Below are 26586 nucleotides of genomic sequence, written 5' to 3'. Positions count from 1 at the left end.
AAATAATTTGGCGTGAGGGTTCTTTTTTCTCTTTTCCTGTGGCCAGCGATGTTTGGGGAATAATACATCCCAATTTACAATCCCACAGCATTTTGGCATTCGTGTGGATTTGATAATGTTTTATGATAGTTACGTGAATGCTATAATAGCTAGAGGACACAATTTACGTTGCTAGAAGATGATATTTTGTAAGTCAGCTCTTAGTTGTTTTCACAAGCTTTTGGAGACTAAATATAAAGTCAAAATATTGTGGCTACAAACCAGCTTTATTGCAGCATATAATACCTCATTTAAACTGCTTGTAGTTGCTGAATGACACTTATTTGTGACGGCTATTATGAAAGATTAACATAACACATCTTGTTGTCATAAAAGCTGCTTTTAAACTGGTTGACTTGCACTTGAATTTTGATAACTTAGCTTATTTATACCTCTTGAAACAGTATTTGCCATAACACCATTAGCATTGCGAATTTATTACTGAAAATTGTCAACATAACATTGAGTTATTACTCAAAAACATGTTTTCCTGATATAAAAACGCCAGACTTATATCAGTTTTCATTGTTTTTGAGCTTATTCTTCATAACAGCTCACCCAAACGGTGAAACTTTGTTGAATTGTTGGTCAACATAAAAAGCGAAAAAGAAACTAAATCATCTTCAATCAGCATTTATTAGGGCAATTTTGCATCCACAACTGTCGAATCATAACATTATGCTGTTATTTATGTATTTATTATGACAAAACAGCATTTTTCGATGACAATTAATCAATTATGGTCCGCCATATTAATGTCATTCCGGTTGGCACAATTTACTATTTTCCACCTGAATTATCTTATTAATTTGCTCATAAAATGCTACGGTATGATGGTTACTTACTTTACTTATTTGGCTTTACATCAATTATCTTGATAAAGCCTCGCCAACAATATTTCGCCAATTCCCTCGGTTCATGGCCGCTTCTCTCCATCCTCGACTGTGACCCACGCTCTCCAGGTCCTGGTGTACCTGGTCAATCCACCTAGCTCGCTGCGCCCCACGCCTTCTTGTTCCGACCGGATTCGTGGCGAACACCATCTTTACAGGGTTGTTGTCCGGCATTCTTGCAACATGCCCTGCCCAGCGTATCCTTCCAGCTTTAGCTACCTTCACGATACTGGGTTCGCCGTAGAGTTGAGCGAGCTCGTGGTTCATCCTTCGCCGCCACACGCCGTTCTCCTGCACGCCGCCGAAGATCGTCCTTAGCACTCGGCGTTCGAAAACCCCAAGAGCTTGCAAGTCCTCCTCGAGCATAGTCCACGCCTCATGCCCATAGAGGACTACCGGTCTTATAAGCGTTTTGTACATCGTGCATTTGGTGCGGGGGTGAATCTTTCTTGACCGCAGTTTCTTCTGGAGCCCATAGTAGGCACGACTTCCGCTGATGATGCGCCTTCGTATTTCCCGACTAACATTGTTGTCAGCCGTCAACAAGGATCCGAGGTAGACGAACTCGTCCACCACCTCGAAGGTATCCCCGTCTATCGTAACACTGCTTCCTAGGCGGGTCCTGTCGCGCTCAGTTCCGCCAACCAGCATGTACTTTGTTTTCGACGCATTCACCATTAGCCCGACTTTTGTTGCTTCGCGTTTCAGGCGGGTGAACAAATCTGCCACCGTTTCAAATTTTCTCCCAATAATATCCATGTCGTCCGCGAAGCAAACAAATTGTCCGGATCTCGTGAAAATCGTGCCTCGACTGTTAAGTCCGGCTCTCCGCATGACACCTTCAAGCGCAATATTGAACAACAGGCACGAAAGTCCGTCGCCCTGTCGTAGTCCCCGCCGAGACTCGAACGAACTGGAGTGTTCGCCCGAGATCTTCACGCAGTTTTGCACACCGTCCATCGTTGCTCTGATCAATCTTGTGAGCTTCCCGGGAAAGCTGTTCTCGTCCATGATTTTCCATAGCTCTATGCGGTCGATACTATCGTATGCCGCCTTGAAATCGATGAACAAATGGTGCGTAGGGACCTGGTACTCACGGCATTTCTGGAGGATTTGCCGCACGGAAAAGATCTGGTCCGTTGTCGAGCGGCCGTCGATGAAACCTGCTTGATAACTTCCCACGAACTCGTTTGCTATAGGTGATAGACGACGGAAGAGAATCTGTGATAGTACTTTATAGGCGGCGTTTAGGATGGTGATTGCACGATAATTTTCACACTCCAGTTTGTCGCCCTTTTTGTAGATAGGGCATATAACGCCTTGCTTCCACTCCTCCGGTAGCTGTTCCGTTTCCCAGATTCTGACTATCAGCCGATGCAGACAAGCGGCCAACCTGTCCGGGCCCATCTTGATGAGTTCGGCTCCGATACCATCCTTGCCAGCGGCTTTGTTGTTCTTGAGCTGTTGAATGGCATCCTTAACTTCCCCCATCGTGGGAGCTGGTTGATTTCCGCTGTCCGCTGTGCTGACGTAGCCATCGCCTTCGCTGTCCTGACCTTCTGTGCCTGTGTTCTCTGCGCCATTCAGGTGTTCATCGTAGTGCTGCTTCCACCTTTCGATCACCTCGCGTCCGTCCGTCAAGATGCTCCCATCCTTATCCCGGCACATCTCAGCTCGCGGCACGAAGCCTTTGCGGGATGTGTTGAGCTTCTGATAGAACTTCCGCGTTTCTCGAGAACGGTACAGCAACTCCATCTCTTGGCATTCCACCTCTTCCAGGCGGCGCTTTTTGTCCTGGAATAGGCGGGTTTGCTGTTTCCGCTTCAGTCTGTATCGTTCCACGTTTTGCCGCGTACCATGCTGCAGCATTGCAGCCCGCGCTGCATTCTTCTCCTCTAAAACCTCTTGGCACTCCTCGTCGAACCAATCGTTTCTTGAGCTCCGTTCCACATATCCGACAACGCTTTCGGCAGCGTCGTTAATGGCTGCTTTGACTGTCCTCCAGCAGTCCTCAAGAGGGGCCCTATCGAGCTCGCCCTCATCCGGCAACGCTGCCTCAAGATGCTGCGCGTACGCATTGGCGACATCCGGTTGTTTCAGCCGCTCGAGATTGTACCGGGGCGGGCGTCGGTACCGTACATTGTTGATGACGGATAGTTTTGGGCGCAGTTTCACCATCACCAGGTAGTGGTCGGAGTCAATTTTGGCGCCACGATAGGTTCTGACGTCGGTTATGTCGGAGAAGTGCCGTCCATCGATCAAAACGTGGTCGATTTGCGATTCTGTCTGCTGAGGTGATCTCCAGGTGTACCGATACGGGAGGCTGTGCTGGTATGATGGTTATATTGACTGAATATAATTTGAAGTACAGTTATTGCCGAAGTTATTGCCAAGAACTGTTGAATACGTTCTTTACATCACCTGGCGGTTTATTTTTGCAAATGCTAAATAACAAGAAATATACCACTTTCATTCGGCCTTCCTTAGCCGAGCGGTTAGAGTCTGCGGCTACAAAGCAAAGCCATGCTGGGTTCCATTCCCGGTCGATCCAAGATCTTTTCGTATTAAAAATTTCCTTGACTTCCCTGGGCATAAAGCATCATCGTACCTGCCACACGTGAATGCGACAATTGCAACTTTAACAAAGATTGTTTTGTCTGTTTCTGTCCGGAATGAACCACTGCGACCAGTTTTCTTCGATCTTTTGTGTGTGCTTTGTTAAGTGCATGTCGTTCTAATCCACAACTATTGAGAAATAATGAAGTAGTCGTTTTTCATACCATTATTATTCCTTATCATTTTGCTTAAAGCCTCTTTAGATAAATATACCGCTATTTATACCTCTTGGTGAAAACAGTTTGTCACCATTAAACTTACAAAAGCACGCCCTCAATCAGGTTCGGCTACTTAGCTGGTTGAACGATACTGATTTTGACCACGCATTGGTACTCTAGCGTATCAAATTATTGCTTCTACTTATAAGTTTCAAAATCGCTTTTTGTAACAGTGAACAGGTTTCATCGCATTAGACATTTATGTTTATTGTAACAGGAAGGCTATTTTTTTTAATTTCTTTATTAGTATCATTTCAAACATTTCGTTCATTTCTTATATCTAGGTGTTCTGTGTTATTAGACAACACTATCATCCTAATTTGGTAAAACAAATCTAAGATTTTATTAACATTTTGTTAACAATATATTACATTTCATTTGCCGTAACAGTTCAGATTTTTTACAGGTGAGTTGATTTCACCTGCTTATAAGAGAAAAAAAAACGCTTTGAATATACTTAACCTTACTTAACCTAAACATATAACGCATTAATCGTGGTAAGAGAAGATTGTAACGATTTTTGCCTGAAATTATTGATTATTTTATTTGACATTTGTTCCAATGTTTCAACATTGGATATTCTATGTAACTCATTGGTACTATACCAGGGAGGAAGTCTCAGAATCATTTTCAAAATTTAATTTTGAATTCTCTTCAGAGCTTTCTTCCTGGTATTACAACAGCTAGTCCATATTGGTAAAGCATACAACATGGCTGGCCTGAAAATTTGAATATCAAAAGCTTGTTCTTAAGACAAAGTTTTGATTTTCTATTAATAAAGGGATAGAGACATTTTACATATTTATTACATTTGGCTTGAATGCCCTCAATGTGATTATTGAAAGTTAAATTCTTATCTAGCATGAGCCCTAGATACTTAACTTCATCTGACCAATTTGTTGGAACCCCTCTCATCGTGACAACATGTCTACTAGAAGGTTTCAAAAAAAAAAGCTTTTGGTTTATGTGGGAATATTATTAGTTGAGTTTTGGAAGAATTGGGATAAATCTTCCATTTCTGCAAGTATGAAAAAAAAATATCCAAACTTTTTTGCAATCGACTACAGATGACACGCAAGCTTCGTCCTTTGACGGAGAGGCCTGTGTCATCCGCAAACAGGGATTTTTGACATCCCTGGGGTAACGCAGGTAAGTCAGATGTGAAAATATTGTATAATATTGGTCCCAAAATGCTGCCTTGAGGAACACCAGCTCTTACAGGAAGTCTTTCAGACCTGGAGTTCTGATAATTAACCTGAAGTGTACGATTTGACAGATAACTTTGAAAAATTCTAACAATGTATGTTGGAAAATTGAAGTTTTTTAATGTTACGATCAAACCTTCATGCCAAACACTGTCGAATGCTTTTACTATGTCTAGAAGAGCAGTAGAATAGCCTTCAGATTTGCTGGAACGGATCAAATTTGTCACACGTAAAAGTTGATGAGTGGTCGAATGTCCATGGCGGGAACCGAACTGTTTATTGGCAATGAATTTTCGTTGATGTGGGCCATCATTCTGTTCAAAATGACCTTTTCAAAAAGTTTACTGATGGTGGAAAGCAAACTGATTGGACAATAGCTAGAAGCTTCTGCAGGATTTTTGTCTGGTTTTAAAATTGGAACAACCTTAGCATTTTTCCATTTGTCAGGAAAATATGCTAACTGAAAACATTTGTTGAATATATCAACTATAAATGATAAGCTACTTTCTGGAAGTGTCTCAATTCCATCATCGCCAGGAGCTTTCATATTTTCGATTTTTTTAAAAATAGTTCTCACTTCTTCCAAATCAGTCTCACAGGCATTTTCGAAAACGTTCTCTTGTTTGAGAATATTTTCGAAGTCCTGAGTAACTTGATTTTCAATTGGACTAGTAAGTCCTAAATTAAAATTGTGCGCGCTTTCAAACTGCATAGCAAGTTTTTGAGCTTTTTCACAAGTGGTTAGTAATAATTTGTTTTCCTCTTTCAATGCAGGTATTGGCTTCTGAGGTTTTTTCAAGATTTTAGGTAATTTTCAAAAGGGCTTAGAGCCAGGGTCCAATTGAGAAATTTTATTTTCAAATTTTTTGTTTCTTAATTGTAAAAATCGTTTCTTTATTTCTTTCTGCAAATCCTGCCATATATTTTTTATAGCAGGATCACGAGTGCGTAGAAATTGCTTTCTCCTCACGTTTTTAAGACGGATCAAGAGTTTAAGATCATCGTCTATATCACGGATTCACATTTTGGAATTGCAATGCTCCTGGCTTCCACAATAGAATTTGTAAAAGTTTCAACAGCATTGTCAATATTAAGTTTAGTTTGTACTGAAATGTTATCATTAATATTAGATTCAATATACGTTTCATATAAATTCCAGTCGGCTCGTAAATAATTGAAAGTGGAGCTGATAGGATTGAGAATCGCTTCATGGGATATTTGAAATGTAACAGGGACATGATCAGAATCAAAATCAGCATGAGTAATCAGTTGGCTACAAAAATGACTAGAGTCGGTTAAGACCAAATCAATCGTAGATGGATTTCTAGAAGAGGAAAAACATGTAGGGCTATCAGGGTATTGAATTGAGAAATATCCTAACAGGAAGGCTATTTTGGAAGGAAGTAGGTCTGCTACACCACTGATTCGGAATCGTTTACCTACTAGATATCGGAAGATAAGCACTTGAACTCGGAACAAATTTGTCTCATGAATGTTAAAGTGCCAGCCTCAGTTGATGATTGAGTCATTTTTCCACTTCGACCTCCTCAACATGTAGGACAAATAGGTCTCTAAAATATCCGTAATTTCTCTCAAGAATTACACATAGTGGTGAACTATCACACATCATATTTCATTGTGATGCTCATATCGGCAGCATAAAAACATGAACGTGGCGTAGTAATCATATAAAGCGAAGCACCGAACTATTCAATATATCCGACGCCATCGGTTGGATAATTACACAAACGTTACAAACGATCGATAACCCGAATTACTTTATTCAAAAGGATGCTCGATGTTACATATAGAGTCTTCAACGATGTAAAGTCTACAACTATGAAATGAAAAAGTGCTTTCGTTTGAAGTGGGAAAATGAATATTCGCATATTTGTTTTTTCTCATTGAGTACATAAGCCTGACGAATATAGGAGTACTTCAACATGGTTGTAATTAATATGCAAACCCCTATCTTTAGGTTAACGTTCGCCTCTCCTCAAAGGACGAAACTGTTATCATCGTAAATGTACCAATCGATTCACCTTCCATTTCCTTCATCGGCGTCGATCCATTTTTATACGGTGTCACGTTCCAGTACTCCGACGGCACGTAGTGATGGTGGAAGTCAACGACCATTTCGGTGGCGGAACCGCTGGCCACACTATGTAGCGTGTCGTACGGCGATACGATTCCCATATTGGGACCACCATGGACACTACTGGCTCCACCGATACCATCAACGTGCCGCACGCCGCCAAAGTCCAAGTGATGCATTATTGGTGGCTGGTTGATGGCGCTTCAATGATTGGGGTAGTCTTCCGGATGGCATGCACTCACTTCACTGCCTAGGGCGGGAATACAGTTACTGAATTTCATATTCGTGCAGGGCATGGCACTGTCATTATATCATATTGGTAAGAACTGTCAAATAATATATCGAAATAGCTTTATCAATAATTAAGGTCATGGGTCTCTTCTGTTATTCGACAATCATAAATTGTTTCCATTTACTTTCATTTTTTTTTAACAATTCCAAAGTTTTATGAATTTTTCGATTAAATTTTACTCAATTCCGTATTTGCACACGTGTCAAAATTCAAACAAACAAAACTTGGAACTTGCTACTTTTTCCTATCTATTGATTTCGTTTCGATTTTGTTTGGAAACGAGTCTTCGATTTTTCGTTGAACCCTTGAATTCACAACTTCCTTCCAAAAAGTGGGATTTAAACCTGTCGCTAAACGTGGCAAAAATGGAAGAAAGGTCGTTTTTCTGGAATGCGAGCTTTCGTCCAAGGGTGAAATGGTTAATGTTGATAATCTATTGAAATGAACGATTAGTTCGATGCTCTAGACAAATTTTCCGAATACCAAATCGAAGCAGTCTCTAGCCCAGGCTCTTTGATTCAAGTAAGGAAGCAAAGAGTGCCGCCTATCGTGGCCAGTTGTTCCGAGTTTGGGGGATTTAGGCAGGAGATCTTGATCTCCATTAGGGGAATCAAGGTTTCCTTCCAAATCGCAAAGAAAGGAGACTGTCGCGTTTTGCCGGAAACTCTTAAAGATCGCGAACTTCTTCTCAAACATCTTGAAGAGAAGAAGCACAAATTTTTTACTTATGACGACAAAACTGAACGTTTGTTCAAAGTCGTCTTGGAAATTTTCTCAAGAGACTGTTAGTCACCTGAAGAGATCAAAAATGGAATTAATGATTTATTTGGATTTTTCCCAGTCCAAGTAATCATTATGAAAAAGAGGACCCAATCTGGCATTGTTCGGAAAGGGCTTTCTCAAGAATATTATTAAGTTCACTTTAACATTAAAGATATAAATAATATTAAAGCTTTAGAAAAAGCAAGACTTATGTTCGATGTACGTGTGACATGGGAACCTTTCCAGAAACCTGGAGGAAATTTCCAAAACCCCACTTAGTGCTGTCGGTGCCAAAAGTGGGGTCATGGTACAAAACATTGCCGCATGGGTGCTAAATGCATGATTTGCGGAGGTTCTTCTCACGCTAAGGACGTCTATCCTGTGAAAAAAGATACCGAATAGTTTGAATGCGCAAATTGCAAGGGCTCTCATAAATATAACTTTTGGGATTAGCCTTCGCGTAAGCAAGTTGTCGAGGCTCGCGCCAGGCAGATGAACGGTTATGTCCGTTACAATAATAGTAATGGTCATTTCCAGATTTCCCCTGGTAGAGCGAACAATGCTCATTTTTCAGTTAACGATCGCTTGATTAAGAACCATACCCATCAGAAAGATTATAATCATACTCATTCACAAACTAATTTTGTTCCGACGGGTGGCCATTCGAATCTTTTAATTTCGAATGGATCTACCCAAGGAAAATCTTTTGCCCATATCGTAGCAGATAATTTGAACTCCTCCCCTTTTCATACTACGAGTAACCATTATAATTGTTTCAAAACAAATAAAAAAAACCTTGCAGCCATAGGAAACTTTTACTAAGCATCTTCGTCTACCGAAAATTCAAACGGAAACTCATCAGATGTACCCACTTCAAGTGATGGGAGACATATCATCTGATTTTATTTTTCTTACCGAACAATTGAATCAAATGATTGATGCAATGTTTAAAGCCACCACTATGACTGAAGCAGTCCAAGTAGGTGTAAAATTTATTAATCAAATTGTTATTGGATTACGTTTTTCTAATGGATCCAATAAATAATAATTTCAAAATTTTAAATTGAAAAGCTCGTTCTTTGAATGGCAAAGAGGACGAGCTGTTCAATTTTCTTACAGCTAATAACGTGCATATAGCCGTTATTACTGAAGCCTATATAAAATCTGGATCCAAACTAGAAAAAGATCCTAACTTTTTTGTATATCGTAATGATCGACTTGATGGGGCATATGGGGTAGTTGCAATCATCATTCATAGGCGCATAAAACATCAACTATGTTCGTCATTTGAAACGGAAGTTTTTGAAACCTTAGGTGTTTCTGTTGAAACACAGCTTGGTAAATATACTTTCATAGTCGCCAATTTGCCTGTTCAATGCTCTGGACAGCAAGTTAATTTGCTACAAACTGACTTGCGAAAATTGACTCGCAATAAGTCCAAAATGTATGTCATTGGTGACTTTAATGCCAAACATCGGTCATGGAATAATTCTCAAAGTAATTTCAACGGCAGAATTTTATTTGATGAGTGCTCTTCAGGATATTTCTCAATTCAATACCCTGATAACCCTACGTGTCTCTTCTAGAAACTCATCTACGATTGACTTGGTCTTAACCAAGTCTTGTCATCTTTGTAGTCAACTGGTCACTCATACTAATTTTGATTCTGATCATGTCCCTGTTACATTTCAAATATCCCATGAAGCGATTCTCAATCCTATCAGCTTCACTTTTAATTATTTTCGAGCCGACTGGAAAAACATATATTGACTCTAATCTTGATGTTAACATTTTTTTACAAACAAAACTTGATATTGACAATGCTCTTGAAACTTTAACAAATTCCATTGTTGCAGCCAGGAGCATTGCAATTCCAAAATGTGAATCCGTGATTATAGACGATGATCTTAAACTCTTGATCCGTCTTAAAACGTGAGGAGAAGGCAATTTCAACTCACTCGTAATCCTGCTATAAAAATTATATGGCAGGATTTGCAAAAAAAATCAAGAAAAGTTTTTCACAATAATGAAACAAAAATATTGAAAATAAAATTTCTCAATTGGACCCTGGCTCTAAGCCCTTTTGGAAAGCATCTAAACTTTTGAAAAAACCTCAGGAGTCAATACCGGCATTGAAAGAGAAAAAAAAAATACTAACAAATTGCGATAAAGCTCAAAAACTTGGTGTGCCGTTTGAAAGCGCGCAATTTTAATTTAGGACCTACAAGTCCAATTGAAAATCAAGTTATTCAGGAGTTCGAAAATATTATCAATCAAGAGATCGTTTCCCAAAATTTCTGGGAGACTGATTTGGAAAAAGTGAGAACTATCATTAAAAAAAAATTAAAAATATGAAAGCTCCTGGTGATGATGGAATTTTCTACATTCCCATCCCAAGAAACTTCCAAAAAGTAGCTTATCATTCTTAGTTGATATAATTAACAAATGTTTTCAGTTAGCATATTTTCCTGAAAAATGCTAAGGTTGTTTCAATTTTGAAACCAGACAAAAATCCTGCAGAAGCTTCTAGCTATCGTCCAATCAGTTTGCTTTCCTCCAACAGTAAACTTTTTAGAAAGGTCATTTTGAACAGAATGATGGTCCACATCGACGAAAATTCAATTTTTGTCAATGAATAGTTCGGATTCCGCCATGGACATTCGACCACTGATCAAATTTTACGTGTAACAAATTTGATCCGTTCCAACAAATCTAGGCTATTCTACTGGTCTTGCTCTTCTAGACATAGTAAAAGCATTCGACAGTGTTTGGGCATGGAGGCTTGATTGTAAAATTAAAAAAAAAAAACTTTAACTTCCCAACATACACTACCCGTCATAAATACGGACTCACTGAAAGCATTGCAGCACTCAGCTGGATATTAAATCACCCTGAAAAGTTTAGCATCACCTCAAAACAGGTAAGGTACCGCGGGGCAAGTGGGAACGAAAAAAACGATAGTTCAAACAAATTGTTCAATACAATTTTCAAATGTCAATATTTTTCAAATCCAACAACACAATCACGTTTTGGCAACATATTTGCTGGTGTGTGCATAAAACTAATTGAATAATTTCGAAATTGTGAAAACCTTGGAAGAAAGTTTTAGAATGAGCCAATGGACGCAGTTACCTCGCTAAACGGGGCAAGTGGGACACATCCAGTTTCATGCTTCAATCCACATCAGTAAGTCAACCATTACAATAATAGGATTAATAAGACATAGATTTTTAATTTTAAGTACATATTTGATGTACATAAGGGATCAACCATAAATTACGTTACGTTTTAGGAAGGAACCCTTTATTTAATAGTATGTCACCTCACATTTAATATTAACTGAAAATTCCTCAATAAAAGCGTAAACAGGAATAAAACATGTTCAAAATATATCATTTATAAGTTGCTCATTAAAATGTAGCACATAAACAATCAAAAACTGACGAAATTATAAATATGTTTTGTTATAATTTATATGCATGGCAGAAAACCACCTTATGGGATGGAATTGTTTTCCATCACTACTTAATTTGGTAGGGATAGCAAATAATGTTCAAATAACATAGAAAAGTAATCGTTCTCATGATGCATTTCAAATTTCAGCTGTGTGTTTGTTCAATTTTGAAGTCGTATTTCAAAAATAAAAAAAATAATTAAAAAATAAAGAATAATAACACTTTTCTTCTCCCTCTTATGCAATTACGTAATTTGAGATTGATCTATTTTTGATAAAAATCATTTGTTCGAATGTTTCAGTGCTATTTTCTAGCAAAATGTATGAAACGTGTACGAAAAGTTTTGATTCTGGTTTTTGTTTTGAAGGGTCCCACTTACCCCAGGTACAAATATATTTTGGGGTAAGATAGACCTGGGAGGGAGAAACCAATACAAAATTTATCTACGTCACAGTGAGCCGAGATTTTGCTGTCACGAACTGTCACTGTGAGCCCGGATCTTAAATAATGGACAAACATGATAAAAGCGCGTAATTAGCCTAAGCATATTTTTGTATTTCATCAAAAGTTTCAAAAAACGAATTAGAATCAATTCATGCACATTCAAAAGTAACGTCACGAGAGCACCGTATATTCTTATTGAATGTAACGTATTGGAATGAGGCTCTTTTTACTGTTTTCATTAAAACTAAAAATTTAACGCATAGAAAACTGTGGCCCTTTTTCAATGTTTGTCCAGAAAGACCGAACGTACACAACAATTGAAACCTAGCGATTTTCACTAAGCCTGCCTTGATTGTCGTTGGCAAACTGGAGTTATCTTGCAATTCGGAAAACAATTGTATTAAATTTCGTGTGTAGTATCGGTGCCTCCTTCCCAGAGATAGACCATCGAAAATTTCATATGAAATGAAAACAAAATACTGGTTTATCGTTAGCAGCTTATAATAATACTAAAAATTATAGCTTACTGATGGAAACTCGATTTAAAACACATTTATTTTTTGCGAGTCAATGCAAGACGTGAAACGTGTCACAATTTGTCATGCAAGTTGAAAATGGCGCTGAACTGACAACTGTTACATGAACCACATGGTAATAAAAATAACAATATGTACAGTGCTAAATACATTCCTTGTCATTGTATCTTCAACTTTCTAGAAGAATACCCCCATGAAAAACTTTTCCTAGTTGAGCTATGACGAAACGCCCCACTTACCCCAGATTCTCACTTGCCCCGGGGTACCTTAAATTCACATTGCTATATCTCGAGATCCTTACGACTTGCAAAGAAGCTATCTTCAGCAAAGTTGGGAGATCAAGGACATCCGGAATGCCAATAGTTTGGTTCGCGATTTTGCCGCTAGGTGGCGCTAGTGAGCATGAAAAATTAAGCATTTTAAACTACTTCTAGCTTGTGAACCACAAGAGGTAGAAAGTTCGGGTCTTCGGCAAAGTTGTTCAGAAAGCTAAGGACATCCGGAACACAACACAACCACTTTAAAATTAGTAAATAAGCTCTAAAGTACTGAGACGTGAATTAAAATAAACCTCAACTTTACATACAATGGTATCGACCGTGATAATTGTATTTTGAATTTGTTTTCTGGCATATCGGTCCATTTTGCTCGAAGTATCGATCGATACAACCTTTCTTGATCGCCAAACAGTATTAGGGCGCTTAAAACCTCCTTCCTTTTGGCCAAGATAGTCAAAGTGTCATTCTAAAAACACGTCGAGACGTTCCCATAGGGAACGTTAGCCACAAGGAAGGACGTTTCAAGTAATACTGTTTCATATGGTAGGGTAGGTGTACCAATTATGGATGCAATATGTCAACAGTAGTGATAAAAACCAAGTTTTCACCGCGTTTCTAAAACGTAAGCATGACTTGTTGGTGTCAATTACTAGTTTAAAACCTTGCGAATCTGTTGATTTAAACAGTTTTAGTACTAAATTGACTTTGAGCTGCTAAAAATTGATTTCAAAAAACGTTGTCTTTGTACCAATTATGGCAATAGCGTTCCTAGCATTCGACATAAAAGTGTACCAATTATGGACTATCGAATATTTGAACGAAATGAATTCAAACGCCATCTAGAGCGAATGATAATGCAACGCTAATATGTAATGAAGTGATTGCTCATAAAACTTTCCAAAAATTTTGTGTTAAATAGATTTTAAATCAATTTATTGCAATGGGTTCATGGGAGAAAATTAATTTTCAAAAAGGAGTCGAAATGTAGTGTAAATGCAAATTATGATACAAAACAGCATTAATGATCTCACATTACTTTTCCAGTGCCTAATTTTAACGAAAAAAAGAGGGAAAATTCAAAAATCGAGAGTCGCTGAAAACCCTTCTATACCATGAAATTAGCATCTTCCGCTTGCGAACGTTTTCGAACGTGTGATTGAAAAATCTTAGTAATTGGGTACAAAACACGCAGATAATGCCTTACCAAACCGTCCCGTCGTGGAAGTAACCCGTGAAATATCTTTACTTTTTTTATTTCACTGATCAAAAAATGTAAACAAACCGCCTCCAGAGTATTGCCATAATTGAGCTCTCATACACTCTTTGTACCATTTATCGACATAGTGGAAATAACACGATTTCCAACTTAAAACAGAAGATTTGTTTGCACACCAGCTACATTTATTCATTTGTTCTCACTAGGCATCATACATTCATCGGTTGAAGCAGTTTTTCCGGATGAAAACATACATTTCGTAACGGGTGTCCCTTAGCAAACTGCTAAGAAGGTGACATAAATGTGAGGTAACATTTTCAAATGTTCATTTTTCGAAGCTTATTGCACGAATGTTCTTTTCAAGGTTTAGTTACCATCAAAAACAAATAGTTTTATCATTTCTGTGAATATTAGCCGTTATATTCTAGTGAAACATTAATAAAAATCTCTTTTTGTTCCCACTATTGCCATAATTGGTGCTATAGCCATAATTGGTACTTCTACCCTATGCCCTCTTCAACATCTAATCCATTTTCTCTCGCCGTTCCCTTACGGTACCTATCCATCTAGTATTCATTGCTTTCTTCTCCATGCTCCCTCTTACTTCGAGCAAAATGGACCGATATGCCTTTTAACAAATTCAAAATAAACCTTAATAATTCAGAGATGAAACAAACCTGAGTGTATGACACTTCTTCTTCTTTCTGGCGTAACGTCCCCACTGGGACAAAGCCTGCTTCTCAGCTAAGTGTTCTTATGGGCACTTCCACAGTTATTAACTGAGAGCTTACTATGCCAATGACCATTTTTGCATGCGTATATCGTGTGGCAGGTACGATTATACTCTATGCCCTGGGAAGTCGAGAAAATTTCCAACCCGAAAAGATCCTCGACTGGTGGGATTCGAACCCACAACCCTCAGCTTGGTCTTGCTGAATAGCTGCGCGTTTACCGCTACGGCTATCTGGGCCCCAGATGACACCTGAATCAATTGAATATGAAGTAACTCAGACACGATTCACTTGAATATGAAGATGAATCTTGATATCAGATGAATCGATATGGAACTAATTATCTCTGAGACATTTGAATATGAAATAAATTAGATCTAAAACACTTGAATATGAATGAATCGATAGATGTTAATCACTTGAATATGAGCTTATCGAAACTGAAACATTTGAAAATGAAGTGAATCGGACCTGAATCACTTGAATATGAATCAGTACCGCATCCTTCAAAAATAAAGTGTCACATGTCATGAATCATTTGGATATAAATTAATCAATTCTGAATTACTTAATAATAAAGTGAATCTGACGTGAAACACTTGCGGGATGGAGTGAACATAACTTTAATCTTTTGAATATAAAATGCATCAATCCTGAGTTACTTGAACATGGAGTGAATTTGACATGATTTTTTTGACTCCATATTCAAGTCAAACCTGAATTACTTGAATATTGAGTGAATCAAATCCGAAAAACATGAATACAAAGAGAATCAGACATCAATCACTTGGATTTGAAGTCAATCAAACTTGAACCACTTGTATATGAAGTTATTCTATCTTGAATGATGAATATGAGTCCTGACTGAATCACTCGCACACCAGAATCACTAGAATATGAGTCAGATCTGATACACTTGAATATACAATTGATCAGACCTGGATTACTTTAATTTAATATCGTCCCCTCAATGCTACAACTAGATAACTCGAAAATCAAAATTTTGAGATATGCAACTTTGTAAATATGACCGTTTAACAAGGTGATGGTTATTCGCAGAGAATATGATTGGAAAATAAACTTCAAGTTATGTATATTGAATCACACGCTTATGAGCTGTAGATATTTTTCAGATCTAATTGAGAATAATATTTTGACATATTGAAGTCAAAAATTTCAAATTTCGAGTTATCTAGTTGTAGCATCAAGGGGACGATATGATTCCGTCCCTAATCACCTTAACTTCCAAATGCCAAAGGCATTCTGGAGATTCTATCTTATCAAATAAGGTTTAGGTACAATTATCGCTCCATAACCACAGTAAAATTTGGTTCTCATGACTAATTTGGACCGTAGTAAAATCAAGAGATAGAGCAAGTATAAAGTACTCATTTAAACATGATCAACAGCGCCACATGATGGCAAAATTATGATTCAAACTGTTTCCTGGATGCCCTTGATTTTCCAAACAACTTTGCCGAAATTTTCTATCTCATCTGGCTCAAAATATATAATTTGTTTCGTATATTTAATTAAATATGCGTAATAGTGCAACCTAGTGGCAACCAAACGGTTTGCTATTCGGATGTCTTTTACTTTCCGAACAAATTAACGGAAACTCGAACTTTCTATCTCTTGTAGGTCACAAGCTAGAACTAGTTTAAAATGCTCAATTTTTCACGCTCACTAGCGCCACCTAGCGGCAAAATCGTGAACCAAACTATTTGCTTTCCGGATTTTCCTTGTCAAATTTTCAGGCCGGCCATGTTGTAATTTGTACAAATATTGAGTAGTTGTTATTATACCAGGAAGCTCTGTGGAGGATTCACAATAAAATTTTGAATATGATTTTCAAGCTTCCTCCATGGTATAGTATTAACGAATTACATCGAATATCCTTTGCGGCCCAGAGGTTAACCGCAGGATCAAGCTGAGAGTCGTAGGTTCAAATCCCGCCGGTTGAGGATCCTTGTTTTAACACCTCTACCGGCAGCTTCATTTTTTACTGCTAAAAAAAATTAAAATCGCGATAACTTTGTTGTTTCTTGATATTTTTCCACCAATTTTTCACAAGTTCTCAAAATCCTCTTTTAGATTTAGAATATGTGTTGATATTGATAATTAGTCATCTGGATCCGCCGATATTCCAAAATTTCTTGATGAACCGACACGTAGCCATAACTCACGTAAATATCTCAGGCTACAGATTTTTTTATCGTATTCGGATATTCACTCCTCGAAATGATACATTAATGTGAGTCTGTCGTGGAAAAATGAAGCAATTTGGTGCATTCGTCTTTGAGTAATGTGCATTAATGTTTCTGGTACCACACTGGACAAATAAAGATCTTGAAAACTCTAAAAACCAAGTTTTCTCCAAGGATACTGAACGGATTTGTATGATTTTTTCAGAGTAGCTCCTTATTACATGACATTGTATAGTACATATTTTATTTTTTTGATAAATTGACAGAAAACAAAATGTCCGCCAAAGAAATTTTATATGAAGAATGTCGGTCCCCCAAGGAACATCGGAATATCTTCAAAACTAGATCACCAATGATTAATATCGATGCGGATTCTTAAACTAGAAGAGTTTTTTGAGGTCTTGTAAAAAATGGTGCAAAAATATCGAGAAATAAAAAAGTTATCGCGATTTGAATATTTTTTTAGCGGTAAAAAATGAAGCTACCGGTAGAGGGGCTAATTAATTATGATTTGTGGTTTACGGCTAACCAGCCGAGTGGAAGTTTAACAACTACCGAAAAACTAAACATTACATATAGTCTGCAATTGGATTAAATGGACATGTTCGAGGATCGTTTCGAATCTTCTCGATTTTCCAGTGCACATTGTATATTCGTACCTGCCACACGATATACACATGCAAAAGTGGTCAAATGGCAAAGAAAGCACTCAGTTAGTAACTGTGGAACAGGCTCTGTCACAGTAGGAACGATAAGCCAAAAAGGAGGAGGAGATCAAATGTTGAAACATTGGAATAAATGTCGAATAAAAATATTGATTATTTTAGGCAAAAACCTAGCAATCTTCTATTGCCACGATGCTTAATATATTTAGATAAAGTTAGAGCAAGTTGGTTGAAAGTGATTTTTCCTCTTAAAAGCAGAATGAAATCAAATCACCTATTATGAAATATGTTGCATAGACACAAGAAATTAATGTAATGTTTAAAATGAAAAAAATAAAGGAATTGAAAACAACTGGTTTTCAGTGTACGTTTGAATTTTCCGATTCAACATCCATTGAAGTAAATGGAAATAATTTATGATTGTCAAATAGTAGATGACACCTATAATCATCATTATTGATAAAGTGTTTTGTATTAAACACACCACTTGATAGTTTTTACCAACTTGACGCGAAAACAGTTCCCTGCACGAACATGCAATTGAGTCGCTGTAAATCAATCGACAATCGTGTCACTAACTTTCACACTTCTGTAACACTTTTCAGCACATTTTCCGTTGACACTCGAAGGAGGTGCTATATTTTTGTTATCAAACCGATTATTCTCTGGCACTGTTGAAAACCCCCACCGCCGACACTATTTGCTATTTGATGCACGGCTAGGAAGCACCCAAACAAACCGTTTGGGATGGCCCGACTGCGACGGGGATCATTGGACACAGCAATAGGGCACTCTGCTAGTGAGAAGCACTTTTTCACGGCTACCAGTGATCAACACCTAATTGTCTCGCACTTTCACAGAAAATTTTCACACCTCAAGCCCGGGATCGGTGGCGCACGACCAGCGAATACATAAAGTATAAAAAACGAGGATCCCGGGGGCCTCCGAACGGCCCAACGATCTTCAGGAACCGCCTAAGCACCGATATATCAGCAAGTAAACACACTATCACCGGCCGAACAATAATAATTAAACTTTCAACCGGTAGCGAAGATTTTCCCCCTTCCGACCCACAATTTTCCGAACTGCCCAAACTAAAATGGGCCGTCGTCCATTAAGAAGCACCGCGGGCGCGGACCGTTGATCGTACAATAAAATTATCAAGAATAACTCGAATCCCCGGACCGGTCGACTGTAAATGCCGCTCGAATACTCGAATGATGATCCGCGCAGGCCAAAACAAGAAGATCCCAGTGAAAGACAGAGAAAAGGAGATCACACGAGCTGGATGATTTTTGGGAAAATGATTTTCCCTCAAGCGGTTTTCCGGCAGCACTGAAAACGATCGGCGACGGATGGTAGAGAATCCGCCCAAGAAGCACAATATTGCGATCGCGCAGGATCTCGAGCAAGATGATCGGCAGGGAGTGAGAAAGTAGCACACAGATAGAGAGAAAAGCAGACAAGATCTGGATCGAGCGGATGAATGGTGTGCATCTGCACTATGGGGTAGATTTGTGAATATTTGGTGTAAATGATCACAATGGTTATTCAAATTTTTTACTTGTTTTTAATAGTGCCATTTTAACTTAAAATCTTTTTCAATAAATTCAACCTTACTTTACCTAAATATATGAAGAACTTATAGTGACAATAGAATTATGCAACGATTCCTTCCCTTAAATTATTGATAATTTTATTCGTCGTTTGCTTCAAGGTTTCAACATTGGACATTCTATTCATTAGTACTAAACCAGGAAGGCAGCTGCAGAATCATTACCAAATTTTTATTTTAACCTTCTGTAGAGCCTTCTTCCTGACATTACAACATTTACCTCATATTGCTACTGAACACAACATGGCCGGCCAGAAATTTCTTTTCATATAGCAATATACTTCTTGAGACAAAGCTTCGATTTTCTGACGTTTTATTTTTTTTTTTACTTTTCGATCAAATGCTCTCGCTGTGACTTTTTCAAAGTTACATTTTTACCTAGCATGAGCCCTTGTTACCTAACTTCATATGATCAATTTATTGGAACACCTCTTATCGTTACACTATGTTTGCTTGAAGGTTTCAAATAAAGAACTTTTGGTTAATGTGGGAATATCATTTGTTGAGTTTTGGATGCATTAGAAGAAATCTTCCATTTTTGCAAGTAAGAGGAAACTATACCCAAACTTTAGCAAACTACTACAGATAACACGCAGGCTTCGTCCTGTGGCGGAGAGGCCTGTGTCATTCGCAAACAAAGATTTTTGACTTCTCTGAGGTAAACGAGGTTAGCCATATGTGAAAATATTATATTATATTGGTTCGAAAAAAAGGCCATGAAGACCAGCTATTACAGACTCGCGCAGAGTCTTTCAGACTTGGAATTCTGATAAATAACCTGAAGTGTACAGATATCTTTGAATTATTCTTACAATGTATGTTGGGAAATTGAAGTTTTTTTTTAATTTTATAATTAAGCCTTCATGCCAAACACTGTCGAATCCTTTTTCTATGTCTAGAAGAGCAAGACCAATAGAATTAAATTTGTTCCACGCAAAAGTTGATGAGTGGTCGAATGTCCATGTCGGGAACCGAACTGTTCACTGAAAAAAAAAAATCGTTGATGTGGACCATCATTCTGTTCAAAATGACCTTTTCAAATACATTTCTGATTGAGGAAAGCAAACTGATTGGAGGATAGCTGGAAGCTTCTGCGGGATTTTTGACTGGTTTTAAAATTGATACAACCTTAGCGTTTTTCCATTTGTCAGGAAAATATGCCAACTGCAAACGTTTGTTAAATATTTCAACCAAAAATGATTAGCTACTGAAGTTCAGGTAGTTTCTTGATGGGGATGTAGATAATTGCATCATCAGGGGCTCTCATATTTTTGTTTTTTTTTATTGATAGTTCTCAATTCCTCAAAACCTGTGCCCCAGGTATTTTCGAAAACGTTCTCTTGATTGAGAATGCTTTGGAGGTCCCTCAGGACTTCATTTTCCTGCATTCAAAACGTTTGCTGCTCAGACCAAAATAATTTACCTTCGACGCCTATCTCACATCTAATGCACCAAGCAACTTTACCAGGACGCACCATAGAAAGCACGTTGGGAGTCGTTAGTTGCTCTAGCTCAGTCGCGCCATTTGCAGCCAACGTTCTTCAAAATCGTCCTGGCCTTGAGTCTAGTTGTGGATTGGCGGCCTCCCAGTCCGCTGTCTCAGGCAAGTACAATGATGATCGAGAACTTTCACTGCCTGATACGAATCAAATTTACAGTACCTCCGACTACACTTCATCATCTTCACCGTATCCTGACTTGACGTCTGAAGAAGTACTCCATGGCTTAGCTGAAGGTATTTCTCCTGGCACTCCTACAACGAGCATCGTTTTCAACATCAGGGACGCACAATCCTTAGCACAACAGGAGCCCCTTTGTCCCCCTCTACAGTCGTGACCGCGCAGCCAGCGCTCGACAGCCGTCCCGGTCATGTAGTAGGGTATGGTAAAGGGGTCTCCCAACCTGTCCAGTCAGGCAAGTACACAGAATGTGCTGACAGTATAAATACTACCTGACGGTCTCACAAGTAGAAGCATTAACCTAAGAATGCTAATGTCGCTGCTGTTCGTGTTACCAACATCTAGTTTGCCACGAACTGATAGCGTGAGTACTGGGCCTCAAAGTGTCAGATTAATTTTCAAAACCAAAACAACAACATGGTATTGAACAAACAATGAAAATTCATAATATAAGGTAATAATTATTAAAATCAATTTTGTGAGAACAACGCTTCTAGCGTTCTACTACTAATATTTCTATTGTCTCACACCTTCAGTCTGCGCATCTACTACCAAAACGTCCGTGGCTTGCGCACAAAAATCGAGTCCTTCTTCCTTGCTGTTACCGAGCTGGATTATGATGTAATTGTTTTAAGGTGAAGAAAAATCGATCACCACCAGCTAGTGACCAATCGATTAAGTTTTCAGCTCAAACGAATGTTTGGTCCTCCAGATTCGTGCTCTTGAAAATTTGTAGTTATGCTTCGATTCATTTTCACCTTAACCGACACCTGGCTAGACCACCGCTCAGATATTTGGGAGTCACTACTCCGTGTTCAGAACAGATCGCAGCGCTTTAAACAGTAATAAATCGATAGGTGGCGTAGTCTTGATAGCTGTTTTTTCGCAAATCAATTGCTGTTCGGAACCTACATCTGTCAATGACCAGCTCAAAAAACTGTGGTTTAGGATAGTAGAAGCATTAACCTAAGAATGCTAATGTCGCTACTGTTCGTGTTACCAACATCTAGTTTGCCACGCGCTGACAGCTTGAGTACCGGTCCTCAAAGTGTCAAATACATTTTAAAATCATCCAGTACAACATGGCATCGAACAAACAATGAAAAGATACAGTTAACGATCAACGCTCCGTCATCGTAATCATCGTCATCGTCGAAACTTCAAAAGCAGTTTTTCTGTTCATAACTTAAAATTATTCGATGAAAATGTGTTCACTGTGTTTCGGTTGGAGAATGGAATACAGTGAACGCATTTTCCTGTAAATTTTCTTGATTTTGAACGAAAAAACTGCTTTTGAAAATTCAGAAATCAATGACGGATCCTGCCCCCTTAAAGGTGATAATAAACTAATTCAGTTTTGTGAGAACAGCGCCAAAAGCGTTCTACTACTAATATTTCTATTATTAGGATCCTGTTGCCTGACATAAATGTGAGCATTGGGGTATGATGAAGACCGATACGGATGTGATTCTTTGCCATATTGAGTCAATCGCTGCTGAAGCGGACAATCGTCTCTCTGTCGATCTAGATCGCTCTCGTATGTACCCAGCGAATTCTACACTTTTGGATGGGATCTCTCCGGTCAACACATTAATGAACACGACACACCGTACCCTCGATCTCGTCCTCGTCAGTGAAACTGTGTTGTATTGCGTATTCAGATTAACTTTAGACCGAAGTTCATAAGAGAAATGAAATATCACCAACGGTCCATTAATTACGTAAGACAATTTTCGGGGTTTTTCAACCCCCCCTCCCCCCATGGTAAGATTTTTTGTATGAAAATTAAAAATAAATTGTATGGCGCGTAAGAAATCTCAAATCGCCCCCCCTCCCCCCATAAACTCTTACGTAATTAATGGATAACCCCCAAAAGATCGCCGAAGTTCGGCGTCGGCGTTCTACTAAAGTGCTACACCGACAAAGGCATTCCTTATGCGTCGGCGAAGCACTAAATTATTGTGCATTCAGATTAACTTTAGACCGAAGTTCATAAGAGAAATGAAATATCACCGAAAGTTCGCCGAAGTTCGGCGTCGGCATTCTACCGAAGTGCTACGCCGACAAAGGCAATCCTTATGCGTCGGCGAAGCACCAAATTAGAATGCCGACGCCGAACTTCGCCGAAGTTTTGACTGTCGAACTTCTAATTGTCACTCGAATTGTCAATACAATTTCAAACTTCTTGCAGCCGCCGAAGCATTCACGTCACTTGATGACCATCATCCTGCAATTGAGCTGATAGTCTTGTGCCCGTTGCCAGTTGCATAAATAGAAATATTAGTAGTAGAATGCTAATGGCGTAGTTGTCACAACACTGATTTCAATTTTTTTTACCTTAAATTATGGTTTTTCATTGTTTGTTCTATACCATGATGTTGTTTTGGTTCTTAAAATTAATCTGACACTTTGAGACCCGGTACTCACGCTGTCAGTTCGTGGCAAACTAGATGTTGGTAACACGAACAGCAGCGACATTAGCATTCTTAGGTTAATGCTTCTACTGTTACATACGAGGTGTCACACGACCACACTGGATTTGAATTCCAAAAAGCTAATTTGGAGTCATTAAATGACGCAATAATGTATGTTGACTGGAACCATCTAGATTGAATCCCTGATATTGATGAAGCTGTCGATTCCTTCACGAATTCTGTGCTCCAAGTAGTATCGAATAATGCTCCACCCTGCCCGCCCAGCAATCCGCCTTGGTCTAACAGTCAATTACGCCTGCTTAGTCTATATTATATACTAAGCAGGCGGTCTATATGATCATCGACTCCTCGGATGACTGCCATTACCTCCAGAGATTGTTGACTGCTTTCGAAGCGTGGTTTTCACAAAACTGCATGACGTTGAGTATCGAAAAATGCCAAGTTATTTCGTTTAACCCTTATAAGCCCGAGACGAACCTTGAATTTTTAAATGACCACAATTCAAAGACTAGTAGATCAATTAATTTGAAATAAATTTTGAAGTAACTGTGGTTAGTTGGTCTAACAATCCTTGGGTGAGACATTACCCCTGACCCTTCCCCCTTCTCTTGGTAACGGATAAAGCGTGGACAGGAGGGGTGCAAATCCAAATAAGCTAGAAGATTAGTGTCTTAGGCAAAGATATTGTCAGCACGGTAAAAAGTAAGAAATGGTTTCTCGCCGAAGTTGGATTTTTCTTAGAACCTATGGGAGATATCTAACTTCGGAAGTGGAAGTTTGCATCTCAATGCGCTCGAATGCGCCCTACTTTCGAAGTAGGGTATTTTGCATGGATTCCGAGAAAAATCCAACTTCGGCGAAATGCATTTTCTAACGATTGACCGAACTAACAATATTCAGCAGTTCAAGGACTATCTGGTGGTGAAGAGTCTGATTGAGGATTTTCCCGCTAGGTTGCGCTAGTGACACATTTTCTTCAAGATTCTTAACAGCTAGAAGGTTAGTGTTTTCGGCAAAACTATTCTGCAGTTCAAGGGCTATCTGGCAGTGAAGGGTCTGGTTGGAAATTCATCCGCTTGGTGGCGCTAGTGAAAATGAATCTTCAATCTTCTCTACCTCAACAGCCTTATGAGCAAGAAGGTTGGTGTCTTCGGCAAAGTTATTCATCAGATTGAAGGCTATCTAGTGATAGTGTGCCTGAATGAGAATCTATGCACTAGATGGAGTTAGTAACAAATTTTCTTCAATTGTCTGTATCTTAACATACTTATCAGCAAGACGGTTGGTGTCTTCGGCAAGGCTGTTCAGCATATGAAGCGCTACCTGGCAGTGCTTCGAAATTCTTGAGATACAGGCAATTGAATAAAATGTGTTACTAGCTTCATTAAAAGTAGATAGTTGAAGTACAATTTTGCCTTGCTGAAATTTTATTGAGATTTTGCTGAATTTAGCAAAAAAAGGTTTGTTGAGGTGTAAATTTATTCGCAAGGTGATTATGACAATGAAGATAATGATCCCGCCACATACCCCTACAAAGGTTTGAACAAGACGATATATCTCAAGAATAACTCATTCTGATTATTTTAACCAGATTTGCAAAAAATAAACGGTCTAATTATTCATACAGATATAAATAGCTTAATAAGTTTCCATAGTAGAGTAAGGTGGGGCAAAAGTTCGACCTTAGTGGTATAATCAAAGTTTCCAGGAAAACAATAGCAGTTAAAACAAAACAAATACCATACAGTGAACCGTCAACATTTTGGCTATAATTTTGCTGAACAAACTTGTGTCAAAATATTTACCCATTTTTAGTTATAACAGTTTCAAAATTAATTGTCTTATTCGAACTTTTGCCCCACCGGTGGGGCAAAAGTTCGCTGGCCTCAACACAAAATATCGATCCTTTTATAATAGGTATACTTTACACCAGCCGTAAACTTATGTTTGACGAAAAATACACACTAAATTTTCATCAAAAAATTGCCCAAAACCGGGTTAATTGTAATATATTCAAAATAGCAGTTTTTCACAAAACTATGTGGAAATGTAAAATTTTGGTGACAATTTTCACACGATCAGACAAAGTTAACTGAATTTGAAGACAATTTGTTGATTTTAGGCAATTTGCAAATTTTTCCGTGATTTTATACATGGGTCAAACTTTTGCCCCGCTGATGGGCCAAAAATTGTTTTCAAGCATCTATGCAAAAACTAATACACCTCAAAGCAACCTTATGATAGGCCTAGAAACGCCCTTATATAAGATATTGAAAAAGATTTTATCTTCAATTGGTTCCATGCAACGAAAGTTTGACCAAAAATAACAATATTCACGTCGAAAAACAACAAATAGCCATAACTTCTCCAAATCTCAATCGATTTTTATGATATTTGGATTGAAAGTCTCTTACTTGAATAGCATTCGAACCACCATGACATTTATAAGATTTGTTTTGAATTGAGCAGAAATCTTAAAAAGAAACTCTTACCCCACTCGAACTTTTGCCCCACTTTACTCTACAGGTTGTACTCGATTATCCGGAGTATCGATTTTATTCTCTGCGGATAATCAAAAACTTCTAATAATCGAATCACTAAAAGAAAAATTAAGATCTGCGACGAAAAAACTTATATATTACTGTTAACTCTCCACATCTCGATATAACTCCCTATGTCGATAATTTCTTCAGTCCTTTTGTCTGTTGCTTTATTTATATGATGCAGTGGTGTGGCCAGTATTTTTTTCTAGGATTATTAGGGGTCTTGAGAAAAAAAAATGTTTTTGATCTGCATACACAAAAATCCCCTTTTTCAAACCCCCATTATTTTATCTAAGTCCAAAACAGCTAAACCATTCATATTGTATAATGCAATACTAAATTATTTCAAATTTCTGCATAAAACAGAAAAAATCACAAAAAACAGAAGCAGAAAAATATACTCCGGATAGCCGAGCACAAAATTCCGGATAATCGAGTCCGACCTGTTTACAGCAAAAATAAAAATAAAAAAATATTGCTGGTCTCAACCACATTTCTTTACAATTTTTTCCAGTAATTTCACCAGTTGAACAAAATCGAGAACATTGCCAAAATTGATATCCCCGAAGATGATTTCAAATCTATCTGTAACATTCGCATTTCAAAGAAATTACTGACATTCGAACAGAAAACTTACAACTGATGTATAAAATACTCAATTC

General features: G+C 38.2%; 1 protein-coding gene across 2 annotated transcripts in view; it reads right to left on the bottom strand.

Annotated features, from left to right (window-relative positions):
- LOC5571092 (T-box transcription factor TBX1-A) overlaps positions 1–19207 on the bottom strand; it is a 92423-nt gene extending 73216 nt beyond the window's left edge. Inside the window, exons 1-2 of one of the 2 annotated variants that reach the window (XM_021850999.1) lie at positions 18154–19207; positions 7014–7316 (exon numbers count right to left, since the gene is read on the bottom strand). In XM_021850999.1, the coding sequence (XP_021706691.1) occupies positions 7014–7245 (232 nt within the window). In that variant the 5' untranslated portion in view covers positions 7246–7316; positions 18154–19207. The remainder of the gene's footprint in view (positions 1–7013; positions 7317–18153) is intronic. The other variant, XM_021851000.1, reaches the window with a different exon arrangement.
- Positions 19208–26586: the final 7379 nt, after the last annotated feature.

The sequence above is a fragment of the Aedes aegypti genome, chromosome 3 (genome assembly GCF_002204515.2).
Source record: "Aedes aegypti strain LVP_AGWG chromosome 3, AaegL5.0 Primary Assembly, whole genome shotgun sequence".
Classification (NCBI taxonomy): Eukaryota; Metazoa; Arthropoda; class Insecta; order Diptera; family Culicidae; genus Aedes; species Aedes aegypti.
This window is presented reverse-complemented; position numbering and strand designations above follow the sequence as displayed.